The sequence below is a fragment of the Eschrichtius robustus genome, chromosome 3, assembly GCF_028021215.1.
Source record: "Eschrichtius robustus isolate mEscRob2 chromosome 3, mEscRob2.pri, whole genome shotgun sequence".
NCBI lineage: Eukaryota > Metazoa > Chordata > Mammalia > Artiodactyla > Eschrichtiidae > Eschrichtius > Eschrichtius robustus.
This window is the reverse complement of record NC_090826.1, coordinates 177875614-177897288: the sequence shown is the minus strand read 5'-3', so window position 1 is coordinate 177897288 and position 21675 is coordinate 177875614. Positions and strand designations below refer to the sequence as shown.

The 21675-nt window shown below is 35.2% G+C and overlaps 1 protein-coding gene across 2 annotated transcripts in view; it reads left to right on the top strand.

Moving 5' to 3' along the window:
- The window catches only part of BRINP3 (BMP/retinoic acid inducible neural specific 3), a 402541-nt gene extending 383511 nt beyond the window's left edge, over positions 1–19030 (top strand). For both annotated transcript variants that reach the window (XM_068538551.1, XM_068538552.1), the window contains one exon: positions 17914–19030. In XM_068538551.1, coding sequence (XP_068394652.1) covers positions 17914–19030 — 1117 coding nt within the window. The remainder of the gene's footprint in view (positions 1–17913) is intronic.
- Positions 19031–21675: the final 2645 nt, after the last annotated feature.

Sequence of the window (21675 nt, the reverse complement as noted above, 5' to 3'; positions counted from 1 at the left end):
AAGATTAATGATTAAATCAGCCCTCTGAGTGCTCCTGTGTACTATCACACTCATAATTCACAAGTTCAATAAAATTATTGCAATTTTGTGGTTAGTGTAGAGCACTGGTATTCTTATTATGGAATAAACATCATTTCTATACTACCCATAGTTCAGTAATTTGAATGACAAAATATTCTACATAATACTGACGCTTTATAAATTATAATTTGCACATCTTTAGATTTCCTTGTGTGGCACATAAAAGCATGATTTTACCAGTTTTTTCTCATTTACTATCAAGATAATTTTTTGTTAATATCTAACCTGTGCCAAGTGCTGTGCTAGGCACAAATCTTATCTCGAAGAACCTCATTCTCCTAAAGGAGGGCACAAGGTAAACAGATAATTACAATAAATTATGTTATATACAGAGCTTAGAGTAAATACAGGGTACTATGTGTTGACTGAAAAAAAAAAAAGCACAATGTAAGAGCTATGAGTTGAATTTTATTTGTTGTCTTACTGAGGACTCTAGTTTGGAAGACAGTCTCGCACATAAATCTTGAGGAACTGCTCCAAAGACGTAGGAGGAATGGCCAGTCTATATGATTTTGGCTAGAGAATACGTGCAGTCAAGCATACATCTCAATAAAAGGTTACTGCTAGTTGCAAGGATCAGATAGCTCAGTTAATGATTTTAATGCTTTTCTGTGTATGGGAAGATGCAAGAATCTAAGTTTGTTGATTTTTTTTTTTCCTGAAATATCCCTAACTATCTAAGGGGCCTGTTTTTCCAAAGCACAGAGTACCTTATTCTGTTTTTGTCCTGAATTTCTTTCAGGGTGTACTGTCAGTCAGTGACTGCAGTGGCTAATGACTTGATCCTTATAGAACTAGATGGTGGGCAACAGTCTTTGTTTTACAATCCCCCCCCCACTTTTGGTCATTAATTCAACCAAGCTTTGGGAAGCGTTTCATGACCAATTTGTTCCACAGTGGTAGGAAGGCTTATTCCTAGGTCATGAAAAGTTTTCTTTGATAGGCCACTCAGTGTGCTGTTACTGGTCTGTCCTGTTATTGGTAGTCATAAAAGTCTCTGGACCACCTGTCTCACTAATCTGTTATGCTCTAGGAAATGATTCTCTCTGTGGCTTCTTCCCAAATGTAGAGTTACACTATTACAATCACTTTAATCTTGTATAAAACTGTATATTTAGTCAATGATTTTCAGTTCCTTAGTCATCATTATTTTTGTCAGAGGCTCAGTTATATACTGGGTAATAAAAGAAACAACAATCTTATAGAATAGGCAGAATTTAAGGAATATAGCTAGTGGCATTAATAAAGCCATAAGTAAGAAATTAAGCCAAGAACTTCCATTAGGTGCAGCCCAGTATATCCCCAGTCATCTGACCCAGTCTCTTCCATACCAACTGCTATCTTTAAGGGCCATGATATATTGGCATTGTTCGTAAGGCACTCAGCCCAGTTTCCTAGTGTCATTATGCTGATTACCCTTAGCATGATTCATTTGTTCCCAGTATAAGGGGAATTTTAAACTTAAATGACTGAAGCCTGCTATTACCCATATAAATCTATCCTGTAACTGAGGAAGGGTCCCTCCTAATAAATGGGGCAGTTATGGGTTTTGACTGAAATTTAGCCAATTGCTCTGATTGAGCTTAAGTAACTTTTCAAGAAAATTCATCTTTATGGCCCTAATCAGAGCAAGTATGATTATTGGCCAAGTGAGGGGACCCACCTAGTAGTATCAATAATGGCTCAGACAGAAATATAACTTCTTTTTTTTAGAATAAATTTCCTAAGGGTTGTCCAATCAGAGCCTAGGAGAGGAGAAATTCACCAAGGTAACCAGAAGTACTAGACATAGGTAATTGACCATAAACCCAAGAATTTGATTGATTTTTAAACTCTGCATAGGATTGTGCACATGATAGGAAAACATTTGATTTATGTGCAAAAGTCCAAGAAATCAAGAAAATGCTATAAATAATCATACAGGTGAGGTTCAGCATCTCGGGATAGCTGTCTACTTCTGATGTCATTTTCTTCTTGTCCTGATGTGATTTCTCCTCTGTTTGAGCAGTGTTTTTAAGTGAGTTTGAGGTTGTCCTCTCTGTAGACCAGGCTGATGCAGGGGCCTTTTTTAAGTGGGAAATATGAATCCTAAAATCAATTCCCTTCAGTTTTGCTACGTATAAGCTGGTTAAGAGTACCTGATAAGGGTCCTTCCATCTAGGTAGGAAAATGTCCTTTAAATGATGTATTTCCAGTATGCATAATCTCCTGGTTACAGGTCATGGAGTATCTGATCTTTGTCCAAAGACAGATTATTGTGATAAGCTTCAGAAACAAGCATAGAGTATCCTTTTAATGATTCAATTAAACCTTACAATAATGCAACATAGTAACAAGGAACCATCTTGGAAGTGAGTCTTATGCAGTAAATACAGAATCCCAATTAATATTAATGATACTAGAACTTAATATCCACTTAAACATATTTTTTATTTCTAAAGTTACCCTCATTTCTACAAAATATAGCCAAATTTTCTACCAAAATATAGCTTAATTTGCTTGCAAAATGAGTCTTGTTTCACTAAATATGGCCTGATTATTTACATAAGTAGTTGATCACATATGTTATTTTAAATTGCCTTTACTGGAACTTTTCATAAGGAATCTCAGATTGAACTTTTAAAAGGCTTCTCAAGGACAGAAAAGCCATGCCAAGGAATTGCCATTGAATTCTGCCTGCAGTACCTACAGATTTGGATGGATTCCTCTCTTCTGGAGGTCTGCAAAATATGTTGGGGTTCCTGCACCTGCCAGGAAGTGTCTTTCCTTATTTAGCTGATAAGGCTTCTGGGAACCCTGTGAGCAAAGTACCAGGTTGTTTTTCCAAGGGGCTTTATGGCTCCACAAAGTCCACCTTAGTTCTTTAAAGTTGTCTGGTCATATTTGATTCTATACATATTCTCAAATATGACATTGTAGTCAAACCCATGCTAATATAACCAATGTTTCCAAATTCTGGAGGGATCAGGTAGAGAGAAAAGGTAAATGTTTCAATTCTATTTACAAAGGTATAATTTATCAAGTTGCTGTAAGTCATAATTAGCTTAAAGCGAAAGATTTTCTTGTATCTGGAAAAAAAAAGACTAAAGCCAGTAATATTTCAGACAAAAAGTCATAAAAATTATTATTCAGCCATATGTAACTAATTATTGTTGACCTTTATCTTCTGTTAACAGTTTCATGAAACAATCAGATTTTCCATTAGAAGTCTTTGATTTATTATCCAGTTCATTCTTAGGATCTGAAAGTTATCAGAAACTTATACTTGTCAAAAGTGGTTTCTGTGAATCTTCTAGAAGATGAAGCATTTTTGCAAAAGCATCAGGGTAAAACAATAACTATCTGTAAGTGACAAGACTTAACATGACATGGTTGAATATCTGATTACAATGCAATTGTCAAAGAAATTTGGTTATTTCTGTGACATATAACCTCTTAAAATAATAACTAGAATTATGACTGATAACATTATACCAGGGCATATCCAAATTTTAGAAATTTCTAATAGTTTCTAGAACATTCATATTAATAATATTTGTCCATACAATATAACCTAAGAAGGTTTATTACCACTCATTTGACAATGCTTTCCATCTAATTTAACATGCCAAATGAGGCTACTTAATTTAATATCTCTCTTTGAGATGTTTCAGGGGCCCTGAAACATCCCAGAGTTAGCTAGAGGTCAGAGAACTTTATTTAGAATTTGATTTGGGAAGTGAGTCAAAGATATCAAAAGGTTTTAAAACACTTGGTCAAATAGGATTATAGATCACTGTGAAACAATACTTATTCACTTAATCAAAATGACAATAAAATATTTCAAAGGCAAATACAGGAAGTTATCACAGATTACTTAAACAGTGAAGAAATTTACAATCTGTTATCAAAAGCAGATAAATATCCCAAGAAGTCTTGTCCTCTTAACAGAGAGAAAACCAAATTCTACTTTTGCACCACCTTACCTTTAATATTAAAATTTATTTACTCAAATGTATTCTAAATTAGCCAGTCCTGACCACACATTAAACTCTTTTCCCATCGTCTCCTTTCCACAAACCTTCTATAACTTCCTTTTTTACCTTCAGATTGTCTCTTTTTGTCATTTTAGCCTCTTTTTAGGACAAAATTACTTTCTTTTCACTTCACAAAATGCGTTTCCATTCCTTATACCTACTTTGTTCCTTGCATACAAAGATGTTTTACTTTTTAATTTTTAGTGGTTTTAATTAAATGTTTTAATTAGAAATCTTAACCTTTAAAACCTTAATTCCTAGTGAAAACTAAGAAGTAAGCAATTATAAACTGTCTTTTACATTAGCATTCTGTAGAATGATAAACTTATAAATACTATTCATAATATCAAAAACATGTACTTTCTTATAGAAAATGCCTCAGTGTGGCACCAAACATATTTATTAATAGTCATAAATAACTTTAGTTTCTTTGTAAGAGCCTATGCTCAGTAATTAATGTTTCAGTATCTTATTTTATTTGGGAATCTAGATATTCAATAAACTTCCATCATTTAACTTAATTTAGCAAAACTCTAAAGTTTCAAGTTACCAAAAGTCTGGAGAAACTATTTTTAAGTAGACCTACCGTATAACATAATTATTCTTAAAGAGTTCACCTAAAAGCTCTTACTCCATTTATGTCTATTTAATTCACTTGTTCCCAACAATTATATTTAGATTACCCATGAAAACTTCATGAGACATTGGACCAAGCCATCCCCCCATCCCCCCTCTTTCTGTTATGTTTCTGAGAATTTATATAAGCACTTATTTTCTCTTAAGTTATTAAATAGAACTCATTTACAATTAATTTTGGCAATACCACCCAAAGGTAGAAACATATTTATAATGTATTGATACATACACAGAGATACATACATCCAGATAGACACAGAGATCTCATAGTTTCCATTTTTAAAACTTAGTTATGAATCAGGTATTACAATATAAAACTCACTAGTTTATGAGTAACAATTAGAATAAGTTAAATTTACTTGTTGAAGTTTGAAAGGCCTCTTTTCCCTTTTTTATTTTAACTTAATCTCAGGAATTGGAGATGGTCTAGGTCAGAGTTCAATGACCTGTACAACATTTACATCTCAAAGGCCCAGTGAGGGAAATGCAAGCCTCCTAGAAGGACTTTTGTTCCCTTAGCATCAGAATTTTGAAAAGATGTTTTATCAAGCTGGCTTTCTTTAACTGCCTGCACAAAAGCCAGTTTTGGAATGCTAAAAGAGCTCCATCTTGGCCATTTCAAGGCAAGATATTCTTAGTTCCCAATAAAGTGAGCACTTGCAAGAATAAGCTCCAGACGTATTGTGTTAGTTGGTGATTGGCTATCTGACTTCCCTCTGTCTTGTTCAGGAGTCTTTATTCCTCATTTTAAAGTTGGTTTGTCAGGATAAAATTAGTATTGAAAACTGCGTGGTAGGCAGTTGTGCTGTTTGTGAGCTTAACTCCTGTACGTATTACCCTCGAATTGAGTTATTTCAGCAATTGTATGTCTCAGTTTCTGGTTTCTCCCTCTGGCAGTCTAAAACCACCATGGGTGCTTGGAGCAATGGATGGCAAATCCCTATGTGTGCATCCCTAGACAAGCGAGTTTTTTTAAATTAATGAGTGGCTTTCCCTATGAGAGTGCTGCAGGGTATGAGGACTTGCCTCCACCGCTCCCATAAATTTCTCAGTTGCTTGAGAAAGCTGTACCAATTGGGAAGAGCTGTGGCCCTTATCTTTGGAGCTGAAAGCTCTCATATGGTATCTTCAATTTATTCCAACTAACCCTGTTTAAAATAGCCAATTCTAACAAAGGCGTCAGATCAGCCTCCTACCTAATAACCCAGTCCAAACCTCCTCAGTGTCTTTCAACTGAGCAAAATCTTGTCAGTGTCTTTCAACTGGGAAATCCAGATGCCTCTTCTTGAACTTAAGTCCAAGGGAAACCTAGTCCTCATATCAAGGCGTTTAGCAACCACTGAATAAAGCCCAGGATTGTCAGCCAAGATGGGAGATCCGAGACCAGGAGAGACTCACCCAATTCATCTGGATTCACCAAGGAGGTGGATGGGCGTAAGGGCCCCTTGTTGGTACCAAGGATCCAGATCTTTGTAGAGTTCAGGTGAAGGAGAGCAGTCAGCTCTGAGTCCTTCATGGGTGTCAAAACTGTTGACTGAAAAAAAAAAAAAACCCCACACACACAATGTAAGAGCTATGAGTTGAGTTTTATTTAGGGTCTTACTGAGGACTCTCAGATAGCCCTGAGGAACTGCTCCAAGGAGATAAGAAGAAGTGGCCGGATATATGTGATGTTGGCTAGGGAAAACATGCAGTCAAACCACATCTCAATGAAAGGTTACTGCTTGTCATGAAGATTAGATATCTCCATTAATAATTTCAGTGCTTTTCTGTGAATGGAAAGATGCAAGAATCTGGGTTCATTTTTACTTTTCTGAGAGAACTCTAATTATCTAAGGGACCTGTTTTTCCAAAGCACAGAATGCCTTATCCTGTTTTTTGTCCTGAATAATTAGAGGATTAGGTTTTATTTTAATAGGTAAAATTGCAATTTGAATAAACCCATCTTTGCTGGAGAAATATTTGGCGGTTTCTTTGTTTCAGGTCAACATTTGTCTGTAAATACCAATGATGTAGGCTGTCTCGGTATCTCTTTCCATCAATAGCTTTGTCTCTTTGCTATGAATGACATTTGCTTGCTTGTTCACAATTCTCATAACTACAGATTTTTATTGGATATTGTAGATGATAGTATATATTGACTCTGAAGTATGTTATTTTATTGGAATAATGTTGATTTTTAACTTGGCAGGCAGTTTTATTATTTGTTGACTACATTGTCTTTGCAGATATTTGGTTTAACATTTTATTACAGTGAGTCTGTCCTAGTTCAACACTTAGTTGAGGGCTAATCTTTAGCCTTGTGACAGTCTTTACTCCAAAGACATGGCTTTTCTGGTATTTGAATGTGTTTACCAAAACACTCTACTTTGGAGATATCTAAACTGCTAACACTGTCTCATCTGTGATAGGCAAGAAATACAGCCTCCATTAAGCACTGCAGATCTTTCAGCTTATGCTTTCTGATTGGCTCCTCAAAGTTTGTCTCACAATTGTAGAGTTTAGGTAGGAGTCAGTCATGGATTTGAGGGGAATTTGTTCAGGGTTTTCTCTCTTCTTTGTTTGCTTCTTTCAGAATTATTTTCCTCAATTTACATCTTCTCTGGCAACTCCCCATTTCCATTCTGCACACATCAAGCCTTTAAGAATGTCGTTTCTGACTGAGTTTCATCCTCCGCATGTTGCCCAGATTGGGGAGTGCCTTTAGGGTAAAACCAGAGGACTGCAGCTCTCAGTTTCTCCACTGGGGCTGCTCCCTTCCTTTAGGTTAAAAACTCATTTAGCTTTTGACTGTTTTGGACTTTCTGTAACTCCTTTAACTAGTGGTTCTTTCTATTTTGCTCAAACTTTATAACTTATTGTTGGGAGGGTTAATTGAAGACAAGCTACTCTAGTATTACTGATTTTCAACTAAAAAAAGAAAAACTGAAGGAATTTTTATTGGAGTTGCATTAGATATAGAAATACATTTGTGGAGAATTGATATCTTTCCTAATGAGGCTTTCTATTTGTGAATATTGTGAATGTAACTGCATTGATTTACTTATGCTTCAATGTCTTTTAAATTTTTTTAATACTTTTATGTTTTGTTACCTCTAATTTTTGTTATTTATGACAAAAGTTTTTTACATATAACAAGAACTACACGTTAAGTATGACATTAATAGGTATGTATTTCTATTTATTTAACCTTCTTGGAATTTTTTGTGCTTCATGAATCTCAAGATTTATGTATTTCATCGATTTTGAAGAATTCTCACTTACTATAATTTTATATAGAATCTCCCCTATTTTCTCTGTTTGCTGCCTCTGGAACTCTGATTAGGTATTTGTCAGTTTTTGTAACATAATCCTCTAGATATATTTTATATTTTCAATCTCTTTTCCTCTCTGTGGTGTATATTCTCAGTATTATTATCTCATTTATCTTTAATTCACCAATTTTGTGCTCAGCTTAGCTAATCTGCTGTTTTACATTTTAATAAGGTTTAAATTAAAATCATCATCATCACCATTATCATGTTAGTTCCTTTGTTTTTTCAGATTTGTTTTGATAACCCCTGGTGCCTCTCTCATATTTTACTTTACCTTGAAATTACTTAAATATGTTCCTGATAATTGACTTTAATATCAAATAATTCCAATTTCTGTAGTCTATGGTGTTAAGATTATGCCTTTTGCACATTTTTAATCTTGGGACCCTGATTCCTCTTTTTTTTTTTTTTCTACTGTGAGTTCATGGTCAAAATAATTTCATCTATATTGATTCTTCAAGTCCTTCATAAAATGTAAAGGATGTGCATTCCTTTAGAAAGTATATATTTCATTTTGCCACAATAAAACAATTTGGAGCACTTTAAAATAAGTCATGATTTTCATTGATGTTTTTGAATTTTTAGATTATGTACTTTCTGCAAAAAACTTTGAATTTGTAGATTATGTATTTTCTCTTCTACTAACAGTGAGGTCAGGGCAGGCACTCATTTTGCTCTCTTCCTTTTCTAGGCCTTTTTGTTTGTTTATTTGTTTGTTTGTTTTGTTTTTAAGCTGACTCTTTCTTTAAGTGCATAGTCTCAGTCTTCCCAGCTTCTTAGAGCAGGTCTCCAGTTCAACTTCTTGCCCTTCAGGTGTCCTGGACTTTGTTTCCTATACCCAACACAGCCACCAAAACCTCTAGATCAGGTACACCCACATCTTCCTACATATTTATTCTTTTAGTTCAATTTCAGCCTCTGAAATTTACTCCATATTTTTTTCCACATCATAAATGCATTTAAAAATTTTTTGCCAGAATTATTTGGCATTTTGTGTTGAGGAGTTTTTAAAAGTATTTCCTCTGACATTTTTCCATAAACATAAATCCATAATTCAATTTTGCTTTAGCAATTTGGTATAGCGGGGTTGCATGGGAAGAAATTTTACTAGTCTCTAGGGATTCCAATGAAATGACATTCATTTTCTTCTTTCTGAGGAGCCTATATTACAACTATGAACACTAACATGTAAAAATTATAGATATTATAATGAATGGTATACTTTAGTTGAAATAATGAAATAAGAATCTATTAAACAATAATATATGGCTGTACATGGCTTAATTACAAATATGGTAATGTAGATAAATAATATACTCATTCAAAGAATTAAGTTGTTGTAAGTAGGATTATTAAGAAAAACTATTTACAGTAAAAATGATTCAATTTGCATCTTGAACTGGCTAAGCAGAGGAGAAAGGACATTCAACTCTGTAACAAGAAAATTCATTGTGATTGAAATTGAGCTGGCATATTTAGGGAGGGGAACAGGGAGAGCCTAAATGGAAGACATACTTTATAGAGTACTGAAAGCTAAGTATTGTCTGATTGTAAAGGGTTTTAAAAGTTAGGCAAAATATATATTTTATATGAAAGATATTGGGTGCCATGCAATAAGAAATAGATCAATTTTAGGAAGATTAGCTTGGAGGTACACAAATGTAATAAAATGACAAAAAGAGCAGGTACAGGACCTCCAGAAACTAAGTTTTACTTTAGTTGAGACAGGAAGGGATGAGTCATCATTGTAGATAACAATCATGGTTGTATTAGGAGAGAAGAAAATGAGTTCAGAGACATTCAATTTGGAGAGATGCTTATCACACAAATGCAGGCATAACATAGACAGTTCATACTATAATTGTGTTCATGGTTATATGACTAGAGGGACATTGAATTTGGACAAATTATATTTTCTGTATTTAATTGAAAAATATGCTTTAGATAGAAATAGTATCACTTTTAGAAATGTATTAAAATTTGATTAAATTATTTAAATGATAGTTTAATTTGTTTTCAAGTTTTCAGTGCCCAACAAGAACATTTTATTGTATTTTTCTAAATTGATGAGAAATTGGTCATGAAATATACTTTAAAGAAAAACAGAAATTATGAAAATAAGACAATTTTTGAAAATGTTTATCACTCACTGGATATCAAGAAAATCATATGAAAAAAAAAAAAAAGAAAATCATATGAAATGCTAAAAATAATAAATACAACCAAGGACATTAACAATTTAGCCTTGAATTTGCTTCTTTAGTTTCTCTTTTTTGTTCATTAATTTATTCATTCATGTCAAATTTATATTTACCTTGAAATATTAGGGTCAGAGATGAACAGATCTGTGAAAGATAAAATGGTCTCTTCATAAATTTTATTTTAAAATATTCTATTTATGTTGTTTAGATTTTCAGATTTGGATTCATCATACACGTATTTTAAGACTAATCGGTTCAAAAGGTTGTAATAGGAAAACTTAAGCATAAACACTGTAAACTGATTTAGGTATGTTATGATAATAAAATGGTGAAGTAAACAAATATATCTTTTCCCTCACAGCATGTATAATGTAATGAGGGATACAGATGATTGGGTAATAATGACTTGGTATAATGAATATTATGGTGGGTGAAAATCAGGATGTTATAAAAGCACAAAGGAGAGACCTGATTTACTCATATTTGCAGAGTAATTGCATTTGTGTCAATATTCCTCAATTACAATACTTAATACACTGAACTTGCACATAATAAATGCTTTTCAAGTCTTTTTAACTTAACATCTAATGTGATTTAGTGGGCAAAATATTTCGATTTTTGGTCATCTTTGGAGGAAAATTAGACATGGACTCTATCTCTTTTTTTTTTTTTGATGATATATTCCCTTTACGTCCAGTAAAATAATTGTGTTCTTCATGTGCCTCACATTTCATACCCTGAATGTTGACTTTTTCTTTTCATATTTTATAAGTAGAAGGAAGACATATCTATTGATTTTTCTTGAACTGTAGCACAGTTAAATGCAGCACAGATGTGGACAAAATGTTTCAGTAGCTCTTTAAGAAGTAAGCAGATTTTTCTGTGTACACCATTCAACCAAATGAATTACAGATTAGTTGGACCGAAGCTTTTTGGTTTGATGTAGTTCCACTTATTACTTTTTTGCTCTTGTCTTTTGTGCTTTTGGTGTCATACCTCCCAAATTGTTGGGAGTAATAAAGACCAGGATGCACTTTCAGTTCTACCACTTACCAGCTATTTGACCTTCTATAAGTTCTAATTATCTAAGCTTTTTACAGCTCATGTCCTTAAATATCGATTGGGATAACAACGGTCCTTACTTCAAGGAGTAGTGAGAATTGGGAGAATTAAATGAAATAATGCCTGTAAAAAAACTGTGCACATGAGAAAACCTCAATGAATGTTACCTCGGCTAATATTATCTTTAAAATACGACCTACATCTTCAACTGCTTCACTCACTTTTTCATTGTCGTCCTGCAAGCCAAAAGTTTTAGTAGATACTTGAATTCAAGTTCATAAAAATAAAATGTGTATGTATATATGCATCTATAGGTTTATAGATGTGTATCTATATACACATGTGATACATATACATACATATGCTTCCTTGGGAGACTCATAACCAAGGGACCTTTGACAATGATATTCTTTTTCTTGGGATGTGATACAGTCTTGGTCGTGTTATCAATAACTAGGTCTATTTGATAAAAGTGAAATGCAGAGATAAAGAGTAAGATTATGCATGTAATACACAAATTGTTGAAGATAAAATGAAAATTTCCATTTCCTGGAAGAAAATAGCATTTGTAATAAAGAAAGCACATATGATGCTATTTCTTTAAAAGATAACAATAGTAATAACAGTGATCATAAGAATAAGCATTTCCATTTATTTACCATTTATTCTGTGCACAGGCACTCTTTAAGGGCTTTTCCAGCAATTGTGCTTTAATTCTTACAACAACCTATATTTTATTCCCATTTTCCATATGAGTTAAAGGAAACAATATTCAAAGTTGATAGTTTAGCTCCCAAAAGTGGATTGAAGCCAATATAGTGGGCTGTCACTCAAGTGCCTAATTTTATTTAATAATTAAAAGTTATTTTATCTTGGATGCTGTCCAGCATGAAAATAAATATTTTTTTTCCTAAAGTCATTTGTTAAGCATTTTTCCTCACTATTCAACACACGTTATAAAAAAAATAGACTTGCTTCTCTGAGTCTGTCTTCATTGTAATACTTAATAGATATATAACTGAGAAAGTCATTGAAACTCTGAGCCTCAGTATTTTTCAAATTTTAAAATGGGTTTAAGTTTTACAAGTTACTGTGAAGAATTAAAAATAACGAATACAAAGTGGCTGGCCCATGATATGAGAGAAATTCACTAAATAGTTAATTATTATTACTGTAACACAGTAGAATTTATTAAAGTAGGCTTTAGTGTTTGGTTTATTCTTCTGTGTATGTGTATGCCAAAATTTTCTATTGCAGGGTTTGCAAATTTAGCATACATGGTGGCCACAAGGCCCCAAATGCATGTTAATTCAAAGCCATCTGCTGCTGCCCTCTTCTCTACAGAAATTTTAACTTTTCCCTACCTTCTTCTGGACATATTCTTACAGCTTGATAGCTAACTGGTATTTAAAGAGCCCCTAATAGTTGTTTTGGTTGTTAATTTTCATACATAGGAAACTTACAGCTTCTGTGTACAAAACATTTCTCCAGGACTGCTTATTTTATTTTATTATTTTATTTTATTATTTTATTTTATTTTAGCCCTGAAAAAAACATTTTATTAAAAGTACATCAGCTTTACCTGATATTTAAAATACTATTGATATAATACAAGGAGAAAGATGGTTGCTAAATATACAATCGACTTCTGGCTAAATCTCTTTACCACTCTTTACTGCACATAGAATAAATTTAAAACCTAAACAATACTCTGCCTGATCTGGCCACTACTTACTGCACAGTCTAATATTGCACTGATACTCTCTTCACTCCAGCTGTAGGGGCTCTCATTTAGTTCCTTAAAACAAAACCTTTCCTACCTCAAGTCCTTTGCAAATATAGCTCTCTTAGTGCAATGCTCTTCGCTTTGCCAAGACTGGTTTTTTCTGTGGGACTGCATATTTTAAAAAGAGCTTCCTGAGCCCTACTCCTAGGGGTTCTTATAGTATGTCTGGGGTGGGGTCCAGGAATCTGTTTTGCCAATCCCATTTAACATTGTCGACTGAAAAAAATGCACAATCTGAGAGCTGTGAATTAGTTTTATTGGGGGCAAAATGAGGACTATAGCCTGGGAGACAGCATTTCAGATGGCTCTGAGAAACTGCTCTGAAGAGGTAGGGGGGAAGGTCAGTGTTATATATGATTTTAGTGAAGGGGGGTGTACACACAGTCAAGCACACATTGTGGCAGGCGCTGTCTGCTAGTCACAAGGAGCAGATGTCACCATTAATGATTTTAGTGCTTTTCTGGATATGAGGAGATACAGGAATTGGGCTCATAAAATCTTCTCCTGAAAGTATCTATCTGAACGCCTGTTCTGCCAGTTTTTCCCAGAGCACAGAGTGCCTCATTCCCAATCTCCACCTTGAACTCCTTTCAGAGGGTGTTGAAGGAAGCAGCTGCAGTGGCTAGTGACTTAATCCTTGTAGAACCAGATGGCAAGTGCCACCTGGGATGGGATTTGTTACATCACTTCATCCTGACAACAGATCAACAGGTGAACGCAGGGTTAGCCATTGAGGTTCAGAAAGCTGTACACATTCCCCAGCGTCATGCAGAATCAAGATCTGAACCAATGTTTCTTTGAATTCTAAAACTTTCACTCAAAGAGGCTAAGCGACTTGTCGCAGGTCACCAGGTGAAGTCTGACCTAGAAATCCAGTGTTCATTCTCCCAGTCTAGTGCTCTTTCGACACTCACATAACATGTGTCCTGTGGAGAAGAGCAGATTTTCAATACATAGAGAATATTACAGATTAAACAGAGACAACTGAACTTAATGTGTGTCTAATCTTCTCAACTTAGTTTGCTACCTGATTTTTCAAATAAAGACAGGCTGTAGGCTTTTTAGCTAATTATATTTTTTCCAAAAGTTTAACTTAACTCTGGAAGGTATTTTCCTTTCTGTAACACTATCATCTTAAAGCTTTTTTAGAAATTATTTTCAAGTGCACACTTACTTCCTGATGGAAAAGGAGTTCCTACACCCCTTGAATTGTTCTGTATCATTGTCATTCTCAAGTCAGTGGCTTTAATACTGTCTTCCCCTAGTTTCTTTCTTCTGTTCTTCTATAATCTGTATAGTTCCTTCACTTTAATTTCTTTCTCTCTCCTTCCCTCCTTACTCCTTCTCTCCCTCCTTTTTCCTTCCTTTCCTACTTCCTTTGTTTAGTAAATATTAATTGAAGTGTTATTAAGTAGATGTCAGGAACAAGACCACATGTTTGATAAAAAGAAACAAACCTACCTGCCTGCCAGGAGTTCATCTTTCAACATTACATCCTCTATCCTAGCCCTAGTAGATCTTAAATAGTTGATGTGAATAAAAGTTATATATGAGAATAGAAAATGTAGCATTATTTTGTTTTAATACTTAGGTATAAAAGGAAAGAGTTTAAAAAAAAATACTTGCTACCACCTAATTTTAATGTTGAAGACATTTCTCTTCAAAAAAAAAATGTTTAGATTTAAAAAGAAAAGGTTAAATTTTACTTTGTCAGGGAAAAAAGAGTGATCTTTTGGGTAAGTGAATAATCCATGTACAATCCTGAAATTTGCTCTGTTTTCTATTTTTGACCACTGCCTTCACCAAGATTTTACAAGGAGTAAAGACTAATTATCGAAACTTGTTCCTTTAAAAATCTATTCCCTACTTGTGAAATGCACTAAAACAGTCAAAAGGTAGGTACTGGGGGGAAGGACCAGAAGCAGCAAGGAAGAAGACCCGCGTGTTAGCTCTTCTGCCTCAGGGAACAGGAGCTTTGACAGCACACCAGGTTATCAACATTCACACATGGCAAGCTGAAACCCCCGAAGCTGGGACACATTCCTTCAGTAATGCATCTGCAGGCACGTGAAAAGGATTGGAAAAGACTGAAAGCTAGAAAAGCCATCGCTTTTCTAAAGTGTCCAAATGAGTCTTTCTATGGTGCCCTAGTTTTGTGAGCTCTGCCTTCAGCCTTAGGTCTATTATTTCATTTTTTTGTTTGTCCTTACGATTTGGAAACATGATGAGAGCTTACAGTGAGAGATGAGTTGACTCAGGGAATTTATGCTTTGGTTCCAAGGAAGAAAATATAATTTTCAATCCGATAGCATATATATTTTATATGCTTTATAGTAGATAGATATAAATAGAACTACAGAAAGAGAGAAAGAGGAGAGAAAGGGAGAGAGAAGAGAAAGAAAGAAAGAAAAAGCAAGCAGGCAAGCAAGAAAGAAAGAAAGGAAGGAAGGAAGAAAGAAAGAAAAATGGAAAGAAAGGAGGGAGGGAGGAAGGAGAAGGAGAAAGAAGGAGAGAAAGAAGGCAAGAGCGAGAGAGATTAATTCATTGAGAGCATATTGATGAAATAAATATATCAGTAACTGCAGAAAGAACAAGTCAGCAATAATTTCTATATTCTGAGACTGAATACAGAAATAATGAATCAGGCTCTTTCCTCAACCAGAAAAAGGAAACTTTTTGCACATTTATTCTGCAGCAAGAAAACAAGGAACCAGAGGAGAGGAGGAAAGATACTCATATAGAGATGATGGCTCACGAAGTGCCAGTCATTCCTATTTCACAACCCCTGGGCATCCTCCTGGGAGAGTTTTCCTGAGAACTTATTTTTAAAGTATCTTGAGAAAGTTAGAAATGAATTTTATAGGTGTAGTTTCCCAGTCAGTGTTTTTCAGTGTAAGAAATAATTAAGAGGAAAATGTTTCATGTTTTGGTTGGGTTTGATTTGGTTTTACCTTTTATTCTGGGTCTACAGAAAACAGTTCCATTTAGGGAATCTGGAAAAGAAAGGTTTTTTAAAATATATGTTTACTAAGATTTTTATATAGAGTTAATTGTGTGCAAATGTCAAAGTGTATGTTGTGAAACCCCACTTCCTACAACTTGGGAGTTAGGTCTTCAAAACTGTGTTAAATATGCAGTTTAGGGCTTTAAATTTCACTTAAAAATATGCTTATTGAGAAAATGTTCCTTTAATTCGTCTATGCCTTTGATCTAATATTCATTAAGTATGAGAGGCATTCTGCTACGCATGGGATATAAAGCTATAAGCAAAGCATATATGATTCTGGCAAGCTGAATATTATATTTAATGGGATAAATGGAGTATAAACAAGTAAGTACACAATATAACATTTTAAGTGGAAAAAGGCACTATGAATAAAAATAAGTAAATGTTATGAGAGGGAATTAAGGAGTTATTTAATTTATTTGGAAAAACAGGGAGGAGCTTACTTAAAAAAAAAGTGTTATATTGCAAAGGGGAATGAGCAGAGACCAAAAATGAATATACAAAAATGAATATATAGCTCATATATTGTTCTGAATGTGATAATAAATTGTTTTTATTGATTATTTACACAGATTAATACCTGTATTTTACCAGCACATACAAATTCTTTAAAATGGCAGCAGTGTAATAAGTCTAAAGGATTGAGTACAATATATACAATTTGTAGAAAACCTCATATGTACTGAATAATGAACACTGGAAAGGCATAAGAATACCAAAAAGAGATACAATTTTTAGTGTCTGCTGTGACACATGCTCTATACAATTGTCTAAACACATGCATCCAGTCTGAGCCTATTTCTCACAAGAACTCAATATGGAAGATATCACTAACTTGGGCCATTCAACTTTTCCATGATCATGCAGCTAGTATGAGAAAGCAGCAAGATAAAAACAAAGAATTATCTGATTACACGGCCACACGCTTTTCCTTCATTATTTTACTGAGATTTTAAACACACTAAAAGAGTTCGAATAATGTGGGAAAACAGGAAAAGTAAGATCTTAAATTTGCATCATGATTAGCCTGATTTCTGGATATAAATAATGTTAATGATCCAAATCAAACACATTCAACTAACACACTTAACCCTTATTAAGAGAACTTGTAGTTGGTTTTAATGAGATATTTTCAACAATTTTCTTGAGCAGACCATAAGGATAAAAATCAAACATGTTTTAATAATATTTTCCCTCTCAGTGGGTACTTGTTCGTTCAATGTTGATGAAACCCTAGGATTTAAATCCATTGATTGACAATTTAAAGTTTCTTGTTTTTCTCTCATTTTTATTTCACTTTCTATTTAGGCTTCCTGCAGCATTAGTGCTCTGTGAAACTAAGAGTGAATGAATGAACAATCGTCATTCATACACTCTAATTCTACTCTAGATATTTGATGATAAAACCATTTTTATTTTCCGTTGTTGGGTATCATTTCAATACTATAACCAGCCCAATTAGTCAGTCAGCTTCCAACTACACTAGTGAGATGACATGCAATGTCTTCAGAAGGTATTTCATGTAGTTTTCCAGTTCAAATCAAGTGTATCTATCGATAATCTTGTACAATGAACGAAAAAATATATACATAATTTATATATACATAATACTTAAAGATATGAATATTATATGTGTATATATCTTTCCAATTATGGATTTTTTTTTTTTAATATCACAGTTAAATAACTGACTGGGAAGGACCTAAGAACGTGATAGTGAAGCTTTCGAACCTAAGGTAACTTGATTGCAGGACACACAAACACAAATGCCTTTGTATTTATATAGAATCCTTTTGTTTTCTGTTCTTAGAACCTCAACCTATTGGCTCACTCGCATCCAGTCTTTTCTCTACTGCAATGAGAATGGGCTCCTGGGCAGCTTTTCAGAAGAGACACACTCGTGCACGTGTCCCAACGACCAGGTGGTCTGCACGGCCTTCCTGCCCTGCACGGTGGGCGACGCGTCCGCCTGCCTCACCTGCGCCCCTGACAACCGCACCCGCTGTGGCGCCTGCAACACGGGCTACATGCTCAGCCAGGGGCTCTGCAAGCCCGAGGTCGCCGAGTCCACCGATCATTACATCGGCTTCGAGACCGACCTGCAAGATCTCGAGATGAAGTACCTGTTGCAGAAAACGGACAGGCGACTAGAGGTCCATGCCATCTTCATCAGCAACGACATGCGCCTCAACAGCTGGTTCGACCCCTCCTGGCGGAAGCGGATGCTCCTCACCTTGAAGAGCAACAAGTACAAGTCGAGCCTGGTGCACATGATCCTGGGTCTCTCTTTACAGATTTGCTTAACTAAAAACAGCACCCTGGAGCCGGTGTTGGCCGTTTACGTCAATCCCTTCGGAGGCAGCCACTCTGAGAGCTGGTTTATGCCTGTGGATGAAAACAGCTTCCCCGACTGGGAGCGGACTAAGCTGGACCTCCCCCTGCAGTGTTACAACTGGTCGCTGACTCTGGGGAACAAGTGGAAGACATTTTTTGAGACAGTGCACATCTACCTGAGGAGTCGCATCAAGTCAAATGGCCCCAACGGCAACGAGAGCATTTACTACGAACCTCTGGAGTTTATCGACCCTTCCCGGAACCTGGGTTATATGAAAATCAATAACATTCAAGTGTTTGGCTACAGCATGCACTTCGACCCGGAAGCAATTCGGGACCTGATTCTGCAGCTGGACTACCCCTATACTCAGGGATCCCAGGACTCAGCACTTTTGCAACTTCTAGAGATAAGAGACCGTGTAAATAAACTCTCCCCACCCGGTCAGCGTCGTCTAGATCTTTTCTCTTGCTTGCTTCGTCATAGACTCAAGCTGTCTACTAGTGAGGTGGTGAGGATCCAATCTGCTCTGCAGGCGTTTAATGCCAAATTGCCAAACACAGTGGATTATGACACGACCAAATTATGTAGTTAACCATAAATGTCAAGCACAACCCAAAATCTTGAAGGAGTTTTTACAGTGCTTTTGTGGAACGGTTTATGTTTGGAAGAGTAAATTTAAATTGTCTTTTCAATATCTGTCTTATATCAGTCAATAACATTGGATGGCAATTTACACACATGAACTTGCTGACAATGAATATATTATACTGCAGTTTTGGTTTCTGAATGAAATAAATACTGACACCAGTCTAGAAGACATTCTACTTTTTACAATAAATTTCATTTGTAATTTTATATGTTCCGTGGCAATGCTTTTGTGCATTACATCCTCTAGAGGGAACATAAAAAGATACCAATAAAATTTTGTAGCTGAACAGTTATTAAAAAGAAGTGCTGTGGGATTCCTTTTTTCCATGAAATGAGTTCTATTTTGATATAGCTTGTTAGAACCTGGGGAAAATTCCCCAAGATTTTTTAATTGAAACACTTGAAGGTCCCTTTCAACAGACTGTAGGGAAAACTCAGCTAGGTAGAATGCTTAGCATTCAGTTGTATTTTTATGGTTAACAGCATAATGGCAGTGCTTTATTATCTATACTTATAAACCATTCCTAGAGACACCATCATTATTAAAATAAACAGATAAACTTATTTCACAGCTAAATATCAGAACATTTTGGCAAACATACAGAAAAGTCAGTGTGATTATAAGCACATCGTGGAGAAAGTAAACCCTTAATTTCCTTAGCAACTTGCTTTGTCATTCTCTTTCTACAGTCTAACAACCAACAATCAGCATACTCTGCACAATCATTTTCATTTCAAGTGCTGAAAACCTAGTTATTCCAACACTGTACCAATGTCAATAAGATAACATTTCTAGAATTCACAAATTGTAATGTGTTGGTGTAAAATAAATGATCAAATAACTAATTCAAGTGTAAATAGACATTTTCTTTCCCCTCAGAGAAACTAGTATTACTAAAGTATATTTTGAATAGCAAACTCTTTCAATACAAACCAGTTTTAGTCCAAATTTTTGGTTTGAAATTCCCATATTACCCATAGTGTAATATCAGATAATATAATTCATACTTTTTATCTGTGAATTTAAATTGCATTTTTGTTTAGATATATGGATGTATCTGTGAAGTGTGGTTATGATATTTATTACTCAGCTCTTGTTTAAATATTTCATAAACATTTCTTGTAATGTAAACAAATGCACTGTCCAGCCCAGCTTTCCTGTTGAGGTCATGAAGTCATTCCTCAGGGCACAGAGTAGGGAACCTATGACATGAATGAAAAGAGTAAGACTGATGATGAAAACATCACACATACATTCTGGATTCTTAAGCTGTTTGTTTTATTTTATTTTATTTTAAATTGTATTTATTTATTTTAGGCTGCGTTGGGTCTTCATTGCTGTGCGCGGACTTCCTCTAGTTGCAGGTAGTGGGAGCTACTCTTCGTTGCGGTGCGCGCGCTTCTCATTGCGGTGGCTTCTCTTGTTGCGGAGCACGGGCTCCAGGCGTGCCAGCTCAGTAGTTGTGGCTCATGGGCTCTAGAGCACAGGCTCAGTAGTTGTGGCTCACGGGCTTAGCTGCTCCGAGGCATGTGGGATCTTCCCAGATCAGGCTCGAACCCGCGTCCCCTACACTGGCAGGCAGATTCTTAACCACTGTGCCACCAGGGAAGTCCCTTAAGCTGTTTGTTTTAGATTCCAAAGCATTTTAAGAGAAGTTAGTTCAGACAACAAATACTTATTCAATCTACCATATGTACAGCATAGTTCTTCCACCCAGTATCTGGATAACTGCTTTTCTTGCTTTATTCACCTGATTTTTTTTTTTTTTCACTTTCGCTATTATAGGTAATTCAATAGAAAATATACACGATTATTTAACACCATCCTTCTGATATCATAATAAATATTCTTTTCCTTTAGTTCTGACAACACTAGGCTATAGATTATTATTCCCATGTTCTTGGTGGAAGAAAAACAAAGAAACAGAGGCTCAGAGTGGTTTGTCAAATTCCCCAAGATCACAAACCAAGTTAAAAGACCAGGATTCCAACACAAACTTTTCTGCAATGAATCTGTCTTCTTTTCACTGTGCCACTGAGTTTTAAATGAACCATCCTGTTTCTGTATTTAATCTCATTACATGCAAAGGTTTATGGCGAAACAAGAATCTCTTATGAAATTGAGGTCTAAATCATTATAAAACACATACCTTCACAGTACACCGGAGTAATTAAATAAACCAGAATGTATCATCCAAAATCAATCACCCACAAAATGACCAAGCTTATGGAATATAGACCATACATTTAAAAAGACATTTGCTATAAAAGTCAGAATTGCCACTAAAACTTTTTCCAGAAGCATCTTGGAGGCCCAGATGTCCAGAACCACTGATCCCAGAAACCACCTGAGCAACATGTGTGGTCACCAGTGGAGTCCAAACGGCAATCATTCCCTGGAACTTAAGGAAAATGTCAGCAATGCTACTTTTTTTATTGCTCAGCTTGCTCTGCCCTGACTGGCTTATGAGAGAGAAGCTCCTACAGCCACAGGTAAGGAATTACATGACTACGGGTCTATCCTGAGCCTCCTTGTGCCTTCTTGGCGTGTGTTGGCACAAAAGTCCAGCTGGATAGGATCAAATCATC